Genomic DNA, 18839 nt, shown 5'->3' on the forward strand with positions numbered 1-18839 from the left:
ACAGACGGTAGACAATTATGGTCACAGTTATGAAAACTTAGGACACTAAAGAGGCCTTTCTACTGACTCTGAAAAACACCAAAAGAAAGATGCTCAGGGTCCCTGCTCATCTGTGTGAACGTGCCTTAGGCATGCTGCAAGGAGGCATGAGGACTGCAGATGTGGCCAAGGCAATAAATTGCAATGTCCGTACTGTGAGACAGAGCTACAGGGAGACAGGATGGACAGCTGATCGTCCTCACCGTGGCAGACCACGTGTAACACCTGCACAGGATCGGTACATCCAAACATCATACCTGCGGGACAGATACAGGATGGCAAATATAACTGCCCGGGTTACACCAGGAACGCACAATCCCTCCATCAGTGCTCAGACTGTCCGCAAAAGGCTGAGAGAGGCTGGACTGAGGGCTTGTAAGCCTGTTGTAAGGCAGGCTTACAAGACATCACCGGCAACGACGTCGCCAATGGGCACAAACCTACCGTCGCTGGACCAGACAGGACTGGCAAAAAGTGCTCTTCACTGACGAGTTGTGGTTTTGTCCCACCAGGGATGATAGTCGGATTTGCGTTTATCGTCGAAGGAATGAGAGTTACGCCGAGGTCTGTACTCTAGAGGGGGATCGATTTGGAAGTGGAGGGTCCGTCATGGTCGGGGGCAGTGTGTCACAGCATCATCGGACTGAGCTTGTTGTCATTACAGGCAATCTCCTCCATCATTACAGGCAATCTCAACGCTGTGTGTTACAGGGAAGACATCCTCCTCCCTCATGTGGTACCCTTCCTGCAGGCTCATCCTGACATGACCCTTCAGCATGACAATGCCACCAGCCATACTGCTCGTTCTATGTGTGATTTCCTGCAAGACAGGAATGTCAGTGTTCTGCCATGGCCAGCAAAGAACTCGGATCTCAATCGCATTGAGCACGTCTTGGACCTGTTGGATCAGAGGGTCAGGGCTAAGACCATTCCCCCCAGAAATGTCTGGGAACTTGCAGGTGCCTTGATAGAAGAGTGGGGTAACATCTCACAGCAAGAACTGGCAAATCAGGTGCAGTCCATGAGGAGATGCACAGCAGTACTTAATGCAGCTGGTGGCCACACCAGATAGATAGTTTTGATTTTGATCCCTCCCCCTTTGTTCAGGGACACATTCCAATTATTTTAGTCACATGTCTGTGGAACTTGTTAAGTTTGTCTCTCAGTTGTTGAATCTTTTGTTCATACAAATATGTACATGTTAAGTTTGCTGAAAATAAACACAGTTGAGGATTTTTTTTTTGCTGAGTTTATATTTCCTGAGCTTTCAGTCACTTAATCAAAAAATAAATAGTATTTTCTTTGCAATTCATAAATGTTATTCAATGCGTTTGTGGGATTTGGTACAAAAGGCCAATTTCAATATTGTATCAAATGTTTATCTTTTTTACACCAAAAGGGGCCCTAAAATTGAAAATCAAATAGCTAAATGATGCATGGTTTGACAATCTGAAAGCAATACTGTCAGCTTATAACCCCTTCCCCCCAATTTTAAATGTAATGTTCCAAAGTGGGGCATTGGTGGCTTGGAGGCCTGGAGGATAAGGATAGATCATAACATATTAAGTCTTACTAATCTAATTCTGTGTGTGGGACAATGACTCAAAAACAAAGTGTTTTACAATGTTTTATTTTAATTTGTCGGAATGAGAGCTTCTGTTATGTACAATAGGACAGAAACAAAATACTACATCAATTCATAAATACTTTTGCTCTACATTAACTGGTTGTACAGTGCCCTGATTTTGCTGTATATGTATTTATCACTGAATGTCTTCAGGTGTTCCCCTCTCTTCCCCAGAACAGTACCAGGTGCATGAAAAGGCTCAGTTACATTAACAAAAATCTTCAGTATTACAATCTTTCTCAAGAGGTAATTATTGATAATTACAGGGAAACAGAACACTCAGAACTTATTCACCCCCTCAACAGTGGTTCTCTCCCTCATAACCAACTAAAACTAACATAGCAGGAATAGAGCGAGAGATGGAGGAGAGGGACCTTTGATGGAGCCGATGCAGATCTGTGCTGATGAGCTGAGGCAGTCCTCAGAGTGAAAGGAACACGCAGAGAGCAACACTATTGGGTTCTTAGAAGCGGAGCCAGTACATGGCACTGCGCATTCTGTTGTAGTCAGGCAGCTGCTCAACGGGGCCTGTGGAACAGAGAGAAAGACAGTAAGACGAGATGAGAGAAGAATTGAGGAATCAGAACATTACCAAGCTAGGTAGCCACTAGCTGGACTTTTAGACTATGTGCTATCTTTATCCTGGACAAGAGGACTAAGGTGCAAAGGCTGCTTGGAAGGAATACTGATGTGTGGTAACTTACCAACAGCAGACACAGCGGGACACTTGTCATAGATATATTTGGAGCAGACGTCACGCACCATCCTGGGCGTCACAGCCTGAGGTGAGAAATGTGGAGTGAATGCAGTAAGGGGTGGGGGGGGGGAAACTCAGAGTGAGATCAGAGAGATACAGAAAGAGCACCCTCTAGATCAGTGGTATTCAAAGTCGGGTCTGGGGGAACTGTCTGTAATAAAGCCCTTTTATTGGGGGAAAACGTATTCTTATTGGCTGTGCCTGGCTCCCCAGTGGCTGCGCCCCTGTCCAGTCATGTGAAATCCATAGATTAGGGCCTCATTTTTTTTCTTCAATTGATTGATTTCCTTCTATGAACTCTAACTCAGTAAAATCTTTGAAATGGTTGCATGTTGCATATATATTTTTGTTCAGAATATATGTTTTAATATAAAAATTAACAGTACAGATTATTGTATGGGACAATATACAAATGTTGAGAAAGATGATTAGAAAAATTGCATTTTACTGAATATAAGTATTTATTGGTAAAAAAAAAATGTAAGAGATGAAAATGTAATGAATTAAAGGTTGACTGTTGTTAATTGGGAGGGTTGAATACCTCTGCTCTAGGTGGTAGAGGAGGGTGTAACAGCTGTATGTGTGGTGCATGGAAGGCGGTTGTACTCACATCGATGCGGGCGTCCCACTCAGCCAGGGGGATACGGCGGCCATAGTTCAGGACGTGCCTGCCGATGTCATCACATATCGGTGTCGTTCCTACACAAGAGCAGTACGGCAGTGTTAGTGTTGAACAGGGAGAGGTATTTGTGTGTGTGTGTTTAAGTGTCTGACAGGCTACATGAGGAGATAGAGATCTTACCGTCGAGCTGTCCCACCAGGCTGGCCTTGAGGGCGTTTTTGGCTCTGGCAACATCACTCTCTGTCACTGTGGTACACAAGTTCATCCTTCAGGGAAAGAGAAAGAAAACGAGGGAGGTCAATACTACCAAATGAAATATGTAAAATTACACAGGCTGAGGATAAGTGTTGGACTAGGAGTGTGTCCATGTTTTGTGTTTGTGAGTGTATATATTGGAAATCACAACTAACCATGCGTTCTGTGACCAGTGCATCATGTCATCGATGTGGTGTTTGTCAGTGACAAAGTAGATGCCCAGCAGACCAGTGTCGCTGTAGGATGAGTGGAAGGCCTGAAAGCTGTGGCACAGACTCTCCTCTGAGGCTAGACGAGCCAGGCGGCTGCTCAGGTGCTTTCCACCACCAAAAGTGATGTCATAGCTGCCAATGATGGAGTTGGCCACCATTAGAGGCACAATGTCTGGGCTGGCGGCACTGGCCCCCTCCACAGCGATAGCAATATGTGCAAGGGGCATATCATCATCACGCATGCGGATCTACAGCGGGCGAGAGGAGGAGACAACACAGGGTTAACCATATTAACATTCCAAATAAAAAGAAGAAAAGCTCTGATGGGATACCTGTGCCCTTGTTCAAACATCTGTCAATTCGGACACACACAAACAGGGGCGCTCTCACCTCGCTGCCAGAGAAGCGGCAGGGGGACAGAACAGGCACGGCATCATCCTCGTACTCAAAGGAAATCCCGCTAAAGTGCTGTTTGGCCAACCCAACCAGTTCCTCATGAGTCACACCTACACAGGAAACAGGCAGTGAGCCATTACAAACAGAAAACCATTACACTCAAATAAAATAAAAAAACAATCAGGGCCAGTTGGTATTGGCATGTAATACCTCTATATACAGCCTAAACATGCCAGTGTTAATGTATGGGAGACATACCTCCAGCAGCTGCCAGCACCATGCGGGGGGCCTTGTAGTGGCTCCTGATGAAATCTACCAGATCCTGTCGACTCAAAGTCCTGAAGGGAAGAGACAGACCTTTACTGCTCAACTAACTGGGAGTGCTGTGAAATGTAACAGGATTCTATAACATGTGCGAGTTTCCCTGGTGTTTTGGTTTGGCCTAGCATGCTCTGACCCAATAGGATTCCCTGGTAGGCTCTGTGTGTGTGTGTGTACCTGGCGTTTTGGGACGGTCCCAGCACACTGTGTCCCAGGGGGGTACCCTGAAAAGCTGTGGCATGCAGCAGGTCCAAACAGACGTCCTGTAGACTGCCCTCCACCTCCTCCAGCTCTCTCAGCACCACACTCCTCTGCTGCTCTATGTCAGCCTCGTTCAGGGCATTGCTCTGCACTACCTCTGACAACAGCTCCACCGCTGGAGAGCGTGAGAGGGGCACTTCAGTATACATAGCAATTGACAAGGACTACTGGAGACCATGGGAATGGAAGTTCAACACAGGCATGAGAAACTAATTCACCAAAAGGAAACAGGAGCTTTACAACTATATACATGAACACTCACTCAACCTCTGTGGAACTAGAAGGGCTTATAAGAACCCAACCCATTGTACACACTATTGAATTGTCATATCACCTTATAAACAGTCTCCATGCCTTATTCCTGCCTCATTGAAGTGTCTGCTATGCTGGGTAGGTGGTCTGGTTGGCTCACCTTTTGGCAGGTCTTTGGCCAGGGTCTTCATGTAGTAGGCAGTGTGCTCCCGGGAAGTGTAGGCACTCAGGTGAGCACCCATGGACTCCACCTGCTGCTCCAGGGCCATCTGGGTGTGCTTCTTTGTCCCCTGGGGAAAAGAAACATGGGAAAAAAGGGGGGGGGAAGAGAAACCATCTTGGGCCAGTCTGGTGCAGTAGTAAAGTAAGTGTGAAGTCCCTTATGAGACGGAAGGTAGGTTGCATTGATGTCGGGGCTGTTGTGTACCTTGAAAGCCATGTGCTCCAGGAAGAACCCAGCTCCATTGTTCTTCTCAGTCTCATAGCGACTTCCACAGCCGATCCACAGCCCAACCTGAGAGACAGAGGTGGAACGTAGCTAGATACCATGACGCGCCAACAAATAGTCAGGATCATCATAAAATGTGACTAAGTGATTGTCTGCACTAGGCAATGTTTCCCAAATCCATCAAGATGACTGCTTGGATTGTATGATCAATGACAGCAGGTACTTACAGTGCATGTGCTGTGTCCGGTCTCCTCCGATGCGATCCTCAGGCCATTGTCCAGGGCAGTGAGACGGGTCTCAGGAGCTCCCAGAAGGCTCTGGGCGTAGGTCACCGTAGCCTGACCACGCCGCAGAGACAGCAGGATGGGCTGGAGAGAGAGGGAAAGGATAGTTAGCCTACAACACTGACTGTGACAAGAGATTTTATTATTTGACCATGCTGGTCATTTATGAACATTTGAACATCTTAGCCATGTTCTGTTATGATCTCCACCCGGCACAGCCAGAAGAGGACTGGCCACCCCTCATAGCCTGGTTCCTCTCTAGGTTTCTTCCTAGGTTTTGGCCTTTCTAGGGAGTTTTTCCTAGCCACCGTGCTTCTACACCTGCATTGCTTGCTGTTTGGGGTTTTAGGCTGGGTTTCTGTACAGCACTTTGAGATATCAGCTGATGTACGAAGGGCTATATAAATACATTTGATTTGATTTGATATTCTTCAGCAAATAAACTCAGCAAAAAAAGAAACGTCCCTTTTTCAGGAGCCTGTCTTTTAAAGATAATTCGTAAAAATCCAAATAACTTCACAGATCTTCATTGTAAAGGGCTTAAACACTGTTTCCCATGCTTGGTCAATGAACCATAAACAATTCATGAACATGCACTTGTGGAACAGCGTTAAAGACAGTAACAGCTTACAGACGGTAGGCAATTAAGGTCACAGTTATGAAAACTTAGGACACTAAAGAGGCCTTTCTACTGACTCTGAAAAATACCAAAAGAAAGATGCCCAGGGTCCCTGCTCATCTGCGTGAACGTGCCTTAGGCATGCTGCAAGGAGGCATGAGGACTGCAGATGTGGCCAGGGCAATAAATTGCAATGTCCGTACTGTGAGACAGAGCTACAGGGAGACAGGACGGACAGCTGATCGTCCTCGCTGTGGCAGACCTCGCTGTGGCAACAACACCGGCACAGGATCGGTACATCCAAACATCCCACCTGCGGGACAGATACAGGATGGTAACTACAACTGCCCGAGTTACACTAGAAACGCACAATCCCTCCATCAGTGTTCAGACTGTCCGCAATAGGCTGAGAGAGGCTGGACTGAGGGCTTGTAAGCCTGTTGTAAGGCAGGTCATCACCAGACAACACCGGCAACAACGTCGCCAATGGGCACAAACCCACCATCGCTGGACCAGACAGGACTGGCAAAAAGTGCTCTTCACTGACGAGTAGCGGTTTTGTCTCACCAGGGGTGATAGTCGGATTTGCGTTTATCGTCGAAGGAGACAACACAGGGTGTTGAGCGTTACACCGAGGCCTGTACTCTGGAGGGGGATCGATTTGGAGGTGGAGAGTCCGTCATGGTCTGGGGCGGTGTGTCACAGCATCATCGGACTGAGCTTGTTGTCATTACAGGCAATCTCAACGCTGTGCTTTACAGGGAAGACATCCTCCTCCCTCATGTGGTACCCTTCCTGCAGGTTCATCCTGACATGACCCTCCAGCATGACAATGCCACCAGCCATACTGCTCGTTCTGTGTGTGTTTTCCTGCAAGACAGGAATGTCAGTGTTTTGCCATGGCCAGCGAAGAGCCCGGATCTCAATCCCATTGAGCACGTCTGGGACCTGTTGGATCAGAGGGTGAGGGCAAGGGCCATTCCCCCCAGAAATGTCCGGGAACTTGCAGGTGCCTTGGTGGAAGAGTAGGGTAACATCTCACAGCAAGAACTGGCAAATCTGGTGCAGTCCATGAGGAGGAGATGACTGCAGTATTTAATGCAGCTTGTGGCCACACCAGATACTGACTGTTACTTTAGATTTTGACCCCCCCTTTGTTCAGGGACTCATTATTCCATTTCTGTTAGTCACATGTCTGTGGAACTTGTTCAGTTTATGTCTGTTGTTGAATCTTATGTTCATACAAATATTTACACATGTTAAGTTTGCTGAAAATAAACGTAGTTGACAGTGAGAGGACGTTTCTTTTTCCCCCCGAGTTTAGTTGATTTTGTTGTGTTGATAGTACTGGTGTAAGGATATGTATGAAATTGCTAAAATAATCTGTAGTAATGGAATGAAGAGACAATTAGCAAAATATTATGCATTTTAGAAATGTATGATCGCCTCAATGTCATTGTTAGGAGCTAGTAACATAAGCATTTCACTGCATCCACTATATCATCTGTTAAACTGTGTATGTGGAAGCGAAAGAAAAGCACACCCGTTTAGACGAGGTGCTGGCTAGCAGAGTAAAATACTTCAAAAAGAAAAAGGAGAGCCGCACACTAGGAGCTCAGATACATTAATTTAATAACCTCATAACCAACGTTTTGACAGACAAGCTGTCTTCATCAGGGTATAATGACAAACACTGCGGGTCACTAGTTTATATACTGTCAAAGGACACACACAGGTGTCTATAATCATGGCCAGGTGTGGCCTGATATCATTGGTTTTAATTATCAGATATAAACACAACACACAAAAAAACATGAATGGATAGCATATCATCATACAGTCGTATGAAAAAGTTTGGGCACCCCTGACAATTTCCATGATTTCCATTTATAAATAATTGGGTGTTTGGATCAGCAATTTCATTTTGATCTATCAAATAACTGATGGACACAGTACTATTTCAGTAGTGAAATGAGGTTTATTGGATTAACAGAAAATGTGCAATATGCATCAAAACACAATTAGACAGGTGCATAAATTTGGGCACCCCAATAGAAAAATCACATCAATATTTAGTAGAGCCTCCCTTTGCTAAAATAACAGCCTCTAGACGCTTCCCATAGCCTCTAATGAGTGTCTGGATTCTGGATGAAGGTATTTTGGACCATTCCTCCTTACAAAACATCTCCAGTTCAGTTAGGTTTGATGGTTGCCGAGCATGGACAGCCCGCTTCAAATCATCCCACAGATTCTCAATGATATTCAGGTCTGGGGACTGGGATGGCCATTCCAGAACATTGTACTTGTTCCTCTGCATAAATGCCCGGGTAGATTTTGAGCAGTGTTTTGGGTCGTTGTCTTGTTGAAATATCCAGCGCCGGCATAACTTCAACTTTGTGACTGATTCTTCAACAATATTCCCAAGAATCTGCTGATATTGAGTGGAATCCATGCGACCCTCAACTTTAACAATATTCCCAGTACTGGCACTGGCCACACAGCCCTACAGCATGACGGAACCGCCACCAAATTTTACTGTGGGCAGCAAGTGTTTTTCTTGGAACGCTGTGTTCTTTGCCGCCATGCATAACGTCCCTTGTTATGACCAAATAACTCAATATTTCATCAGTCCACAGCACCTTATTCCAAAATGAAGCTGGATTGTCCAAATGTGCGTTTGCATACCTCAAGCAACTCTGTTGGTGGCATGTGTGCAGAAAAGGCTTCTTCCGCATCACTCTCCCATACAGCTTCTCCTTGTGCAAAGTGCCCTGAATTGTTGAACGATGCACAGTGACACCATCTGCAGCAAGAGGATGTTGTAGGTCTTTGGAGGTGGTCTGTGGGCTGTTTTTGACCGTTCTCACCATCCTTCGCCTTTGCCTCTCCGATATTTTACTTGGCCTGCCACTTCTGGCCTGAACAAGAACTGTGCCTGTGGTCTTCCATTTCCTCACTATGTTCCTCACAGTGGACACTGACAGCTTAAATCTCTGCGATAGCTTTTTGTAGCCTTCCTCTAAACCATAATGTTGAACAATCTTTGTTTTCAGGTCATTTGAGAGTTGTTTTGAGGCCCCCATGTTGCCACTCTTCAGAGGAGAGTCAAAGAGAACAACAACTTGCAATTGGCCACCTTAATTAAATAACTTTTCTCATGATTGGATGCACTTGTCTATGAAGTTCAAAGCTTAATGAGCTCACCAAACCAATTGTGTGTTCCAGTTATTCAGTGCTAAGTAGTTACAGGTATTCAAATCAACAGAATGACAAGGGTGCCCACATTTTTGCATAGCCTATTTTTCACTTCTGATTTAATTTCATACAACTTAATATTGCTAAACTAAAAATCTTTGTCTGGACAATACCCCAGTACTCAGCTTTTATTAGAAAATGAATGGCATGCCACTGTGATCATTTTCTGTGACGACAGAGTAAATTATAATGCAGCCCCAGAGGGGTGCCCAAACTTTTTCATACGACTGTAGATACAATTTGGCTACATAGGTCTACAAACATCATGAGTGTTGCAAGCCGTCCAAGGCAGAGCTAGTGTCGTCACTACAGACCCGGGTTCGAACCCGGGCTGTATCACAACCGGCCATGATCGGGAGTCCCATAGGGCAGTGCACAATTGGGCCAGCATCGTCCGGGTTAGGCCGTCATTGTAAATAAGAATTTGTTCTTAACTTCTTGCGAATATAGGGGGTGCTGTTTCGACTTAGCATAAATCGGTCTCCAGATTAAACTGCCTAGTACTCAATTCTTGCTCGTACAATATGCATATTATTATTGGATAGAAAACACTCTCTAGTTTCTATAGCCGTTGGAATTATGTCTCTGAGTGAAACAGAACTCCTTCTACAGCACTTTTCATGACAGAAAGTGAGATTTCAGAAATCTTGGCCCCTGTTCCCAGGTCAGTTTTAATGTCCCTGTAAATGCTATGGAGAAACAAACACTGCCTACGTCTTCCTCTAGATGTCAGTAAGTGGTGACGCTTTGAATGGAGTCGATTGCGCAATCAGGGCCTGTATAAAACACCAATGACCGGAAGTACATTTCTTTTCGTCTCTGCGCCTGACGCACGATGGACATCGGACTTGCCTCCTTCCAAGCTGTTGTTTAGCCAGTAATATTTCTCCGGTCATGTTTTTACTCGTTATAGGTGTTAAAAACATCATAAGGTAGTTAATTTGAACCGTTTTATAGCAATTTATATCCCTTTAGGGCGATTTTATGGCATTTCTGTGTGACGCACTTCGAGGAGCTGGGCACTTTTCGAGTGCATGGTGAACGTTAGTGGCCATTTCGACGGGACAAGAGGACATCTTTCGACCAAAAGACGATTAGACCGGAGAAAGGATTCATTGCCCAAGATTCTGATGGAAGAACAGCTCATAGTAAGAACTATTTATGATGATAAATCGTGTTTCTGTCGAAAAATGTTAAACGCTTATGCCGCCATTTTCTTTGGTGTAGCTTCGCTTTGGCGCAACCTGTATTGAAAAGTAAGGATAGATTAAAAAATGTAATTCAGCGATTGCATTAAGAACTAAATTGTCTATCAATCGCTGGCCACCCTGTATTTTTTAGTCAAGTTGATGAGTATTTATGTATAAGACTAGATCACTGTCCAATATGGCGCCCGACATTTTCTGACCAGCTTGGCTACTTTTCTCATTGTCTAACCACGATTTTGGTGGCTAAATATCCACATTTTCGAACAAACTCTATATGTATGTTGTAATATGATGTTACAGGAGTGTCATCTGAAGAATTCTGAGAAGGTTAGTGAAAAAATTAATACATTTTGGTGGTGATAATGCTATCGCTCTTTTTGCCGTGAATCAATGCTGGGGTAATGTTTGCACATGTGCTATGCTAATATAACGATTTATTGTGTTTTCGCTGTAAGATACTTAGAAAATCTGAAATATTGTCTGGATTCACAGGATCTGTGTCTTTCAATTAGTGTACGCTGTGTATTTTTAAGTAAATAAGTAAAACACGTTGCTCTCTGTATTTATTCTAGTCGAGTTGTGATGGTGGGTGCAATTGTAAACTATGATTTATACCTGAAATATGCACATTTTTCTAACAAAACCTATCCTATACAATAAATATGTTATCAGACTGTCATCTGATGAGGTTTTTTCTTTCTTAGTGGCTATCAATATCTTTATTTGGCCGAATTGGTGATAGCTACTGGTGTTGAGAAAAAATGGTGGACAAAGAAAAATTGTGATTTTTGCTAACGTGGTTAGCTAATAGATTTACATATTGTGTCTTCCCTGTAAAACATTTTACAAATCAGAGATGATGGCTTGAATCACAAGATCTGTATCTTTCATTTGGTGTCTTGGACTTGTGATTGAATGATATTTAGATGCTACTATTTAATTGTGACGCTATGCTAGCTATGCTATTCAGCTTTTTTACTGGTGGGGGAGGTGGGGGTGCTCCCGGATCCGGGTTTCTGAGTCGGTAGAAGTTAACTGACTTGCCTTGTTAAATAAAAACATTTACAATTAATGGCAAATCACAATAATGGTTTCAGATCAGTCTACGTTGAGACCGAAGGGAGCAAGGGTCTTTAAATTAAAGATCCAGGCAGCCTCTCGTTTTAACAATAAATTGTCGAGGTCACCTCTTCTCCTAGGGAGGGTGACGTGTTTGATGCCGACGAAATCAAGTGGATCGCAACTGGGTAAGTTGAGTTTTTGCACCGAATGGTGCTAAGAGGTTCGTACTTTTAGTTTGCGCATTGTTTTACCCACAATTTCTACCACAAGGACAAGTTATAAGATAAATAACTGCCTTAGTGGAGCATGTGATAACACCTTTGAATGGGAACTGTTTCCCTGTTTGGGGTGTTTGAAGGATCTACATTTGTAAGTGGCATTGCATTGATTGTAGCCATACGAGAGGATTGAACATTGACTGTCCATGTAACCCACATACAAATTAGCATAGTTTGGAGCCAAAGGGGATCCCATAGCAGTACCCTTCGTCTGAATAAAGAAATAATTTCAAAAACATGAAGTAGTTGTGTGTGAGTACTATTTTAGCCAAGGTTATAATGCATGAACTGGAAGGTAGTTCATTGGGGTCACGATGCAGAAGAAAATGTTCCATGGCTTCAATTCCGCACTTGTGAGGAATATTTGTGTACAACAACTCAACATCAAAAGTAACTAACAAAGTATTATCAAATCAAATCTTATTAGTCAAATGCTCCGAATACAACAGGTGTAGTAGACCTTACAGTGAAATGCTTACTTACAAGCCCCTAACCAACAATGCAGTTAAAAAAAATCAGAAAAAGAATAAGAAATAAAAGGAACAAGTAATTAAAGAGCAGCTGGAAAATAACAATAGCGAGATTATATACAGAGGGTACAGGTACAGAGTCAATGTGCGGGGGCACCGGTTAGTCGAGATAATATGTACATGTAGGTAGAGTTATTAAAGTGACTATACATAGATAATAACAGAGAGTAGCAGAAGCGTAGAAGAGGGTGGGTGGGGGAGGGCAATGCAAATAGTCTGGGTAGCCATTTGATTAGAAGTTCAGCAGTCTTATGGCTTGGTGGTAGAAGCTGTTTAGAAGCCTCTTGGACCTAGACTTGGCGCTCCAGTACCGCTTGCCGTGCGGTAGCAGAGAGAACAGTCTATGACTAGGGTGGCTGGAGTCTTTGACCATTTTTAGGGCCTTCCTCTGACACCGCCTGGTATAGAGGTCCTGGACGGGAGGAAGTTTGGCCCCAGTGATGTACTTGGACACTGTGCCAACAAACCTCCAAACGAGCTTCAATGCCATTCAACACTCATTCCAAGGCCTCCAACTGCTTTTAAATGCAAGTAAAACTAATTGCATGCTCTTCAACTGATTGCTGCCCGCACCCTCCCGCCCGACTAGCATCACTACTCTGGACGGCTCTGACTTAAAATATGTGGACAACTACAAATACCTAGGTGTCTGGTTAGACTGTAAACTCTCCATCCAGACTCACATTACGCATCTCCAATCCAAATTTAAATCTAGAATCGGGTTCCAAATTTCACAACAAAGTCTCCTTCACTCATGCTGCCAAACATACCCTCGTAAAACTGACCATCCTACCGATCCTCGACTTCGGTGAGTCATCTATAAAATAGCCTCCAACACTCTACTCAGCAAACTGGATGCAGTCTATCACAGTGCCATCCGTTTTGTCACCAAAGCCCCATACACTACCCACCATTGCGTCCTGTACACTCTCGTTGGTTGGCCCTCGCTTCATACTCGTCGCCAAACCCACTGGCTACAGGTTATCTACAAGTCTCTGCTAGGTAAAGCCCCGCCTTATCTCAGCTCACTGGTCACCATAGCAGCACCCACTCATAGCACGCGCTTCAGCAGGTATATCTCACTGGTCACCCACAAAGCCAATTCCTCCTTTGGTCGTCTTTCCTTACAGTTCTCTGCTGCCAAAGACTGGAACGAACTGCAAAAGTCTCTGAAGCTGGAAACACGTATCTCCCTCACTAGCTTTAAGCACCAGCTGTCAGAGCAGCTCACAGATCACTGCACCTGTACATAGCCCATCTATAATTTAGCCCAAACAACTACCTTTTCCCCTACTGTATTTATTTATTTTGCTCCTTTGCACCTCATTATTTCTATTTTGCACATTCTTCCACTGCAAATCTACAATTAAAGTGTTTTACTTGCTTTATTGTATTTACCTCGCCACCATGGCCTTTTTTTGCCTTTACCTCCCATCTCACCTCATTTGCTCACATTGTATATAGACTTATTTTTCTACTGTATTATTTATGTTTTGTTTATTCCATGTGTTACTCTGTGTTGTTGTATGTGTCGAATTGCTATGCTTTATCTTGGCCAGGTTGCAGTTGCAAATGAGAACTTGTTCTCAACTAGCCTACCTGGTTAAATAAAGGTGAAATAAATAAAATAAATGATATCCAGCTTAAGCCAGGCCCATCTCCAGCTACACTTGATCCCTGAATCCACTTGTTTAACAAACAACGCCTCATTTTAATTTAATTATCTCATTCTGAAAACGAACCACATACTGTAGAGAGAAAACATTAGTTAACATTTAGTGGTTAGTTCGTTAGCTAGTTAACATTTCACACAGATTGCAGTAAGCAACTAACGCGTTATAATTTGCGGAACGGTGCTGTGTCGAAAAACTCCCCCCTGCCAGAATTCTCCCACCGTTCTAATTTCCTTAATTTTGTGGCTAGAGTCAAATAATTTCTATAGAACAAACTTCACGTCAGGATAGGAAACCGAAATTAATAATTAATGTATGCGTGTAGATTTATGTATAGACTAATACAAATCAGTATCATGGTTTAGGTACGGGCGACATGGGCAGCATCTTTCCCGGGGCGGGCGTTGCAGGGGGGGGGGTGGGGGGGGGTGTTTGAATGTTAAATTAACCCATAACAGGGGGGTTCGCACAGGGCGCCACATTGAAATAAATAGCCAAAACGAAAACTGCAGACAAAAATGCTTTCTGCTACTGAGATCAGTGAAATGTAGGCTAAACTTACAACCGGAGTGAAGAGCAGAAATCTCAACCTCCAAGCAAGTCGCAGCAATGAAGAACGCGAATATGGGGAGAATTCTGACAGGGGGGACATTTGGAGTCGTATAATAGCGAATTGGTTAGGTTACTAATGTTTGTTCATCTGGTGTTGTAACGTTAGCTAGCTAATGTTAGCTGTCTGACTATTAGCAAGCTAATCTTCACACCATAAACTAAATTATTTGATCAGATAAGTTGGCTAATGTTGCTCAGCATTTCTCTGGCTAGCTACGGAGAATTCGATCCAGCTAGCAAGACAGTTAATGCTAATAACGTTACTTGTTCAACCACACTTTCTCCCTCACCTCAAACTTTCCGAATGCCACTCGTTTTTCGTTTACAGCTCATGAAGTACGCTTCATTCACCTTCTCACCCCCGTCTCCGTGGTCAGGATTCTCACCTAACGTTACCTCCTCGTTATCATTCTGGGACGCGCTGCTGTAACTGGCAAGTTGCCTTTCCAGAGCGCGCACTGAGGCTGTAACTAGTAAATTGGTTGTCTCTTCTCTCTTCAGTCGCGTGCTGCACTGCATTCTGTTTTGTAAACGATTGGCGGAGCCTTGGATACAGCAGCCAGCATTGCTCCAAACGCGTATCACTCGTTTGTTTACAGCCAGTAGTGATCCAACCCCCCCGCCTCTCTCCCAAACTTTTTTCATCGGATCTACACGAATCACGTAGGATTCAAAAACGGCGAATTTCGCCGAAAGGTGACTAGTTTGCATCCCTGCACTGGGAGAGGTTCAGGGAGAGGATCAAGAGATTCAATAATAGAGATCATACTGCTGATGTCCTTTACAAAACGGTGTATGTGACCAATAAACTTTGATTTGATGTCATCATGGCCAAGAAAAGGAGAGAAAGTGGTAGTGGGGTGATCTGCTGACTGTTGATCCCACACAACAAGTGGCAGCCACCAATTCACTCATACCACCAGTCGACCTTAGCTAGCTAATAAGTTGGAGGTAAGGAGGCGCTATTTTTATCTTTACTGAGGGTCCATCAACAACACTTCACCAGCTAGTCAAGCAGCCTAACAACTCAAAGGAAACACACTTTCAAGTTAACTGAGGTCACACAATTAATGACTAACTATGTAGCGAGTTCAATTTAACATAGCTTCGCATCCAGTTGGACAAGACAGAGGTAGGTAGTTCTAGCTAGGTAACTGGTTAACGTTAGGGTAAATAGGACAACGCGGAAGTATGGTCAAAATTACCTTGTCAGTTTTTAAAAAGCGAATAAGGCAACGCAGATATAGGTTGACTAAAGTGTTAAACATGGATGTCAAAATGCCCACTCATGTCACCGTTTTTACAATGAGACATTGAACCTTTGCTGAGAGTGAGTTGACCTTGCGCTAACTCCAAGCTAATGCTAACCGCCTAGCCATCCCTGTGCTCTGGTTACATAACGTTACCAATGTTAGCTACATACCAATAAGATAGCTAGCACTACTAGCTAACGAGCTACAGTGGCCTACTTTTCGGTAAAAGTTGCCGACGTGAAGGAAATGGAGATCCCAACCAACAACGAAATTATTCTTACATCCTTACAGACCCCTTAAATACCAATATATTCCTGAATACTTACGCTACGGGATTTGGCGAGGGCTTGACCCACAACGCTCCCGACTCGGCACAGGGACGCTGCCATCTTTTCCTGTCGAATACAGAAAACTCAGCTGCGCGCACGTTCCCCAACGTGGACGCCCAAGACGTGCATAAAAATGTGACGTCAGCGCATGCCGCCCTTCACTCATGCAGCAGTACCAACAAGTTCAGCCTGGTCTCAGTTACTTAATTAAGGCAAGTATGAAAGTAGGGTGTTTGGTCGGGGTACAAAAACGAACGTCTAGCAAGCCAAAGGTTGCCAGTCATCAAGGACAACTTTAGCATTTTAGCATTAGCTAACCCTTTACCTAACCCTAACCCTTTAACCTAACCTGAAAAGAGGAGAGACCCAGGGATGTTTGTGCTTTGGGGACCTTTAACAGAATGTGACTGGCAGAACGGGTGTTGTATATGGAGAATGAGGGCTGCAGTAGATATCTCAGATAGGGGGGAGTGAGGCCAAAGAGAGTTTTATAAATAAGCATCAACCAGTGGGTCTTGCAACGGGTATACAGAGATGACCAATTTACAGAGGAGTATAGAGTGCAGTGATGTGTCCTATAAGGAGCATTGGTGGCAAATCTGATGGCCGAATGGTAAAGAACATCTAGCCGCTTGAGAGCACCCTTACCTGCCGAGCTATAAATTATGTCTCCGTAATCTAGCATGGGTAGGATCGTTATCTGAATCAGGGTTAGTTTGGCAGCTGGGGTGAAAGAGGAGCGATTACGATAGAGGAAACCAAGTCTAGATTTAACTTTATCCTACAGCTTTCATATGTGCTAAGAGAAGGACAGTGCACCGTCTAGCCATACTCACAAGTACTTGTATGAGATGACTACCTCAAGCTCTAAACCCTCAGAGGTAGTAATCACACCTGTGGGGAGAGGGGCATTCTTCTTACCAAACCACATGCCCTTAATTTGTAGGTGTTCAGAACAAGGTTAAGGGTAGAGAAAGCTTGTTGGACACTAAGAAAGCTTTGTTGTAGAGCATTAACACAACCTCCAGGGAGGGGCCAGCTGAGTATAAAAGACTATCATCTGCATATAAATGGTTGAGAGAGCTTCCTCTCTGTAAATTGAGAAGAGCGTGGGGCTTAGGATCGAGCATTGAGGTACTCCTTTGGTGACAGGCAGTGGCTAAGACAGCAGATTTTCTGACTTTATACACTGCACTCTTTGAGAGAGGTAGTTAGCAAACCAGGCCAAAGACCCCTCAGAGACACTAATACTCCTTAGCCGGCTCACAATAATGGAATGGTCTACATATCAATAGCTTTGGCAAAGTCAATAAAAATAGCATCACCACATTGCTTAGAATCAAGGGCAATGGTGACATCATTGAGGACCTTTAAGGTTTCAGTGACATCCATAATCTGAGCGGAAACCAGATTGCATAATAGAGACATCAAGAAAGCCAGTCAGTCGACTATTGACACATTTTTCCAACATATGCCTATAACAGTCAGGCTCAGCTCAATCTCCCCCTTTAAATAAAGGATGAATTGTGGCTGCCTTCCAAGCAATGGGAACCTCCCCAGAGAGGAGAGACAGGCTTGGCGATGATAGGGGCAGCAACCTTAAAGAAGAAAGGGTCTAAACCATCTGTCCCAGATGGTTTTTTGGGGTCAAGTTTAAGGAGCTCCTTTAGCACCTCGGACTCAGTGACTGCCTGCAGGGAGAAACTTTGTAGCGGGGCAGGGGAAAAAGAGGGAGAAGCATCGGGGATAGTCGCATGAGAAGGGGTGGGAGATGAGGAAATGTTGGACGGGTAAGGAGGCATGGATAGGTCAAATAGGAATCCTGACTTAATGAAGTGGTGATTAAAGAGCTCAGCCATGTGCTTCTTGTCAGTAACAACCACATCATCAACATTAAGGGACATGGGCAGCTGTGAGGAGGAGGGTTTATTCTCTGGGTCTTTAACCATTTTCCAGAACTTCTTGGGGTTAGACCCACAGAGAGAGAACTGCTCCTTAAAGTAACTAACTCTGGCCTTCCGGATAGCCTGAGTGCACTTATTTCTCATTTGCCTGAACGAGAGCCAGTCAACCTGAGTATGCGTGTGCCGAGCCTTTCGTCAAATGCAATTCTTGAGGTGGAGTAACTCTACAAGATCACGGTCGAACCAGGGGCTGAACCTGTTTTTAATTCTCATTTTCTTTATGGGTGCGTGTTTGTTAACAATATCACTGAAAATATAAAAAAATAGACGGGCCAAGCATCTTCAACAGAGGGGATCAAGCTGATTCTATAACATTTTACAGAGGCCAGTTCATGAAGGAAGGCTTGCTCATTAAAGTTTTTTTTAAAGCGTCTATGACAAATCAGGACAGGTCGTTTAAATGAGCAGCCATTACGAACACAGGCTGTAAAACAGTGATCACTAAGGTATCAGTCTGGTGTTTTCTGTAATGACCTATCAGGATTATTTGTGAGGATAACATCGAGGAGTAGCCTTTTCTGGGTGTTTGGAGTCATACCTTGTGGAATTGGTAATAATCTGAGAAATATTATGCATACAATA

General features: G+C 44.1%; 1 protein-coding gene across 2 annotated transcripts in view; it reads right to left on the reverse strand.

Annotated features, from left to right (window-relative positions):
* Positions 1 to 1653: 1653 nt before the first annotated feature.
* Positions 1654 to 18839, reverse strand: part of LOC129851065 (cytochrome b-c1 complex subunit 1, mitochondrial-like) — a 29288-nt gene continuing 12102 nt past the window's right edge. The window contains exons 1-12 of one of the 2 annotated variants that reach the window (XM_055917248.1): positions 16291 to 16400; positions 5418 to 5558; positions 5170 to 5256; positions 4903 to 5032; positions 4407 to 4605; positions 4167 to 4246; positions 3903 to 4018; positions 3456 to 3760; positions 3226 to 3311; positions 3034 to 3122; positions 2371 to 2446; positions 1654 to 2194 (exon numbers count right to left, since the gene is read on the reverse strand). In XM_055917248.1, the coding sequence (XP_055773223.1) occupies positions 2130 to 2194; positions 2371 to 2446; positions 3034 to 3122; positions 3226 to 3311; positions 3456 to 3760; positions 3903 to 4018; positions 4167 to 4246; positions 4407 to 4605; positions 4903 to 5032; positions 5170 to 5256; positions 5418 to 5558; positions 16291 to 16353 (1437 nt within the window). In that variant the 5' untranslated portion in view covers positions 16354 to 16400 and the 3' untranslated portion in view covers positions 1654 to 2129. Of the gene's footprint in view, positions 2195 to 2370; positions 2447 to 3033; positions 3123 to 3225; positions 3312 to 3455; positions 3761 to 3902; positions 4019 to 4166; positions 4247 to 4406; positions 4606 to 4902; positions 5033 to 5169; positions 5257 to 5417; positions 5559 to 16290; positions 16401 to 18839 lie in introns of those variants that run through there. The other variant, XM_055917249.1, reaches the window with a different exon arrangement.

The sequence above is a fragment of the Salvelinus fontinalis genome, chromosome 3, assembly GCF_029448725.1.
Source record: "Salvelinus fontinalis isolate EN_2023a chromosome 3, ASM2944872v1, whole genome shotgun sequence".
NCBI classification, from domain to species: domain Eukaryota; kingdom Metazoa; phylum Chordata; class Actinopteri; order Salmoniformes; family Salmonidae; genus Salvelinus; species Salvelinus fontinalis.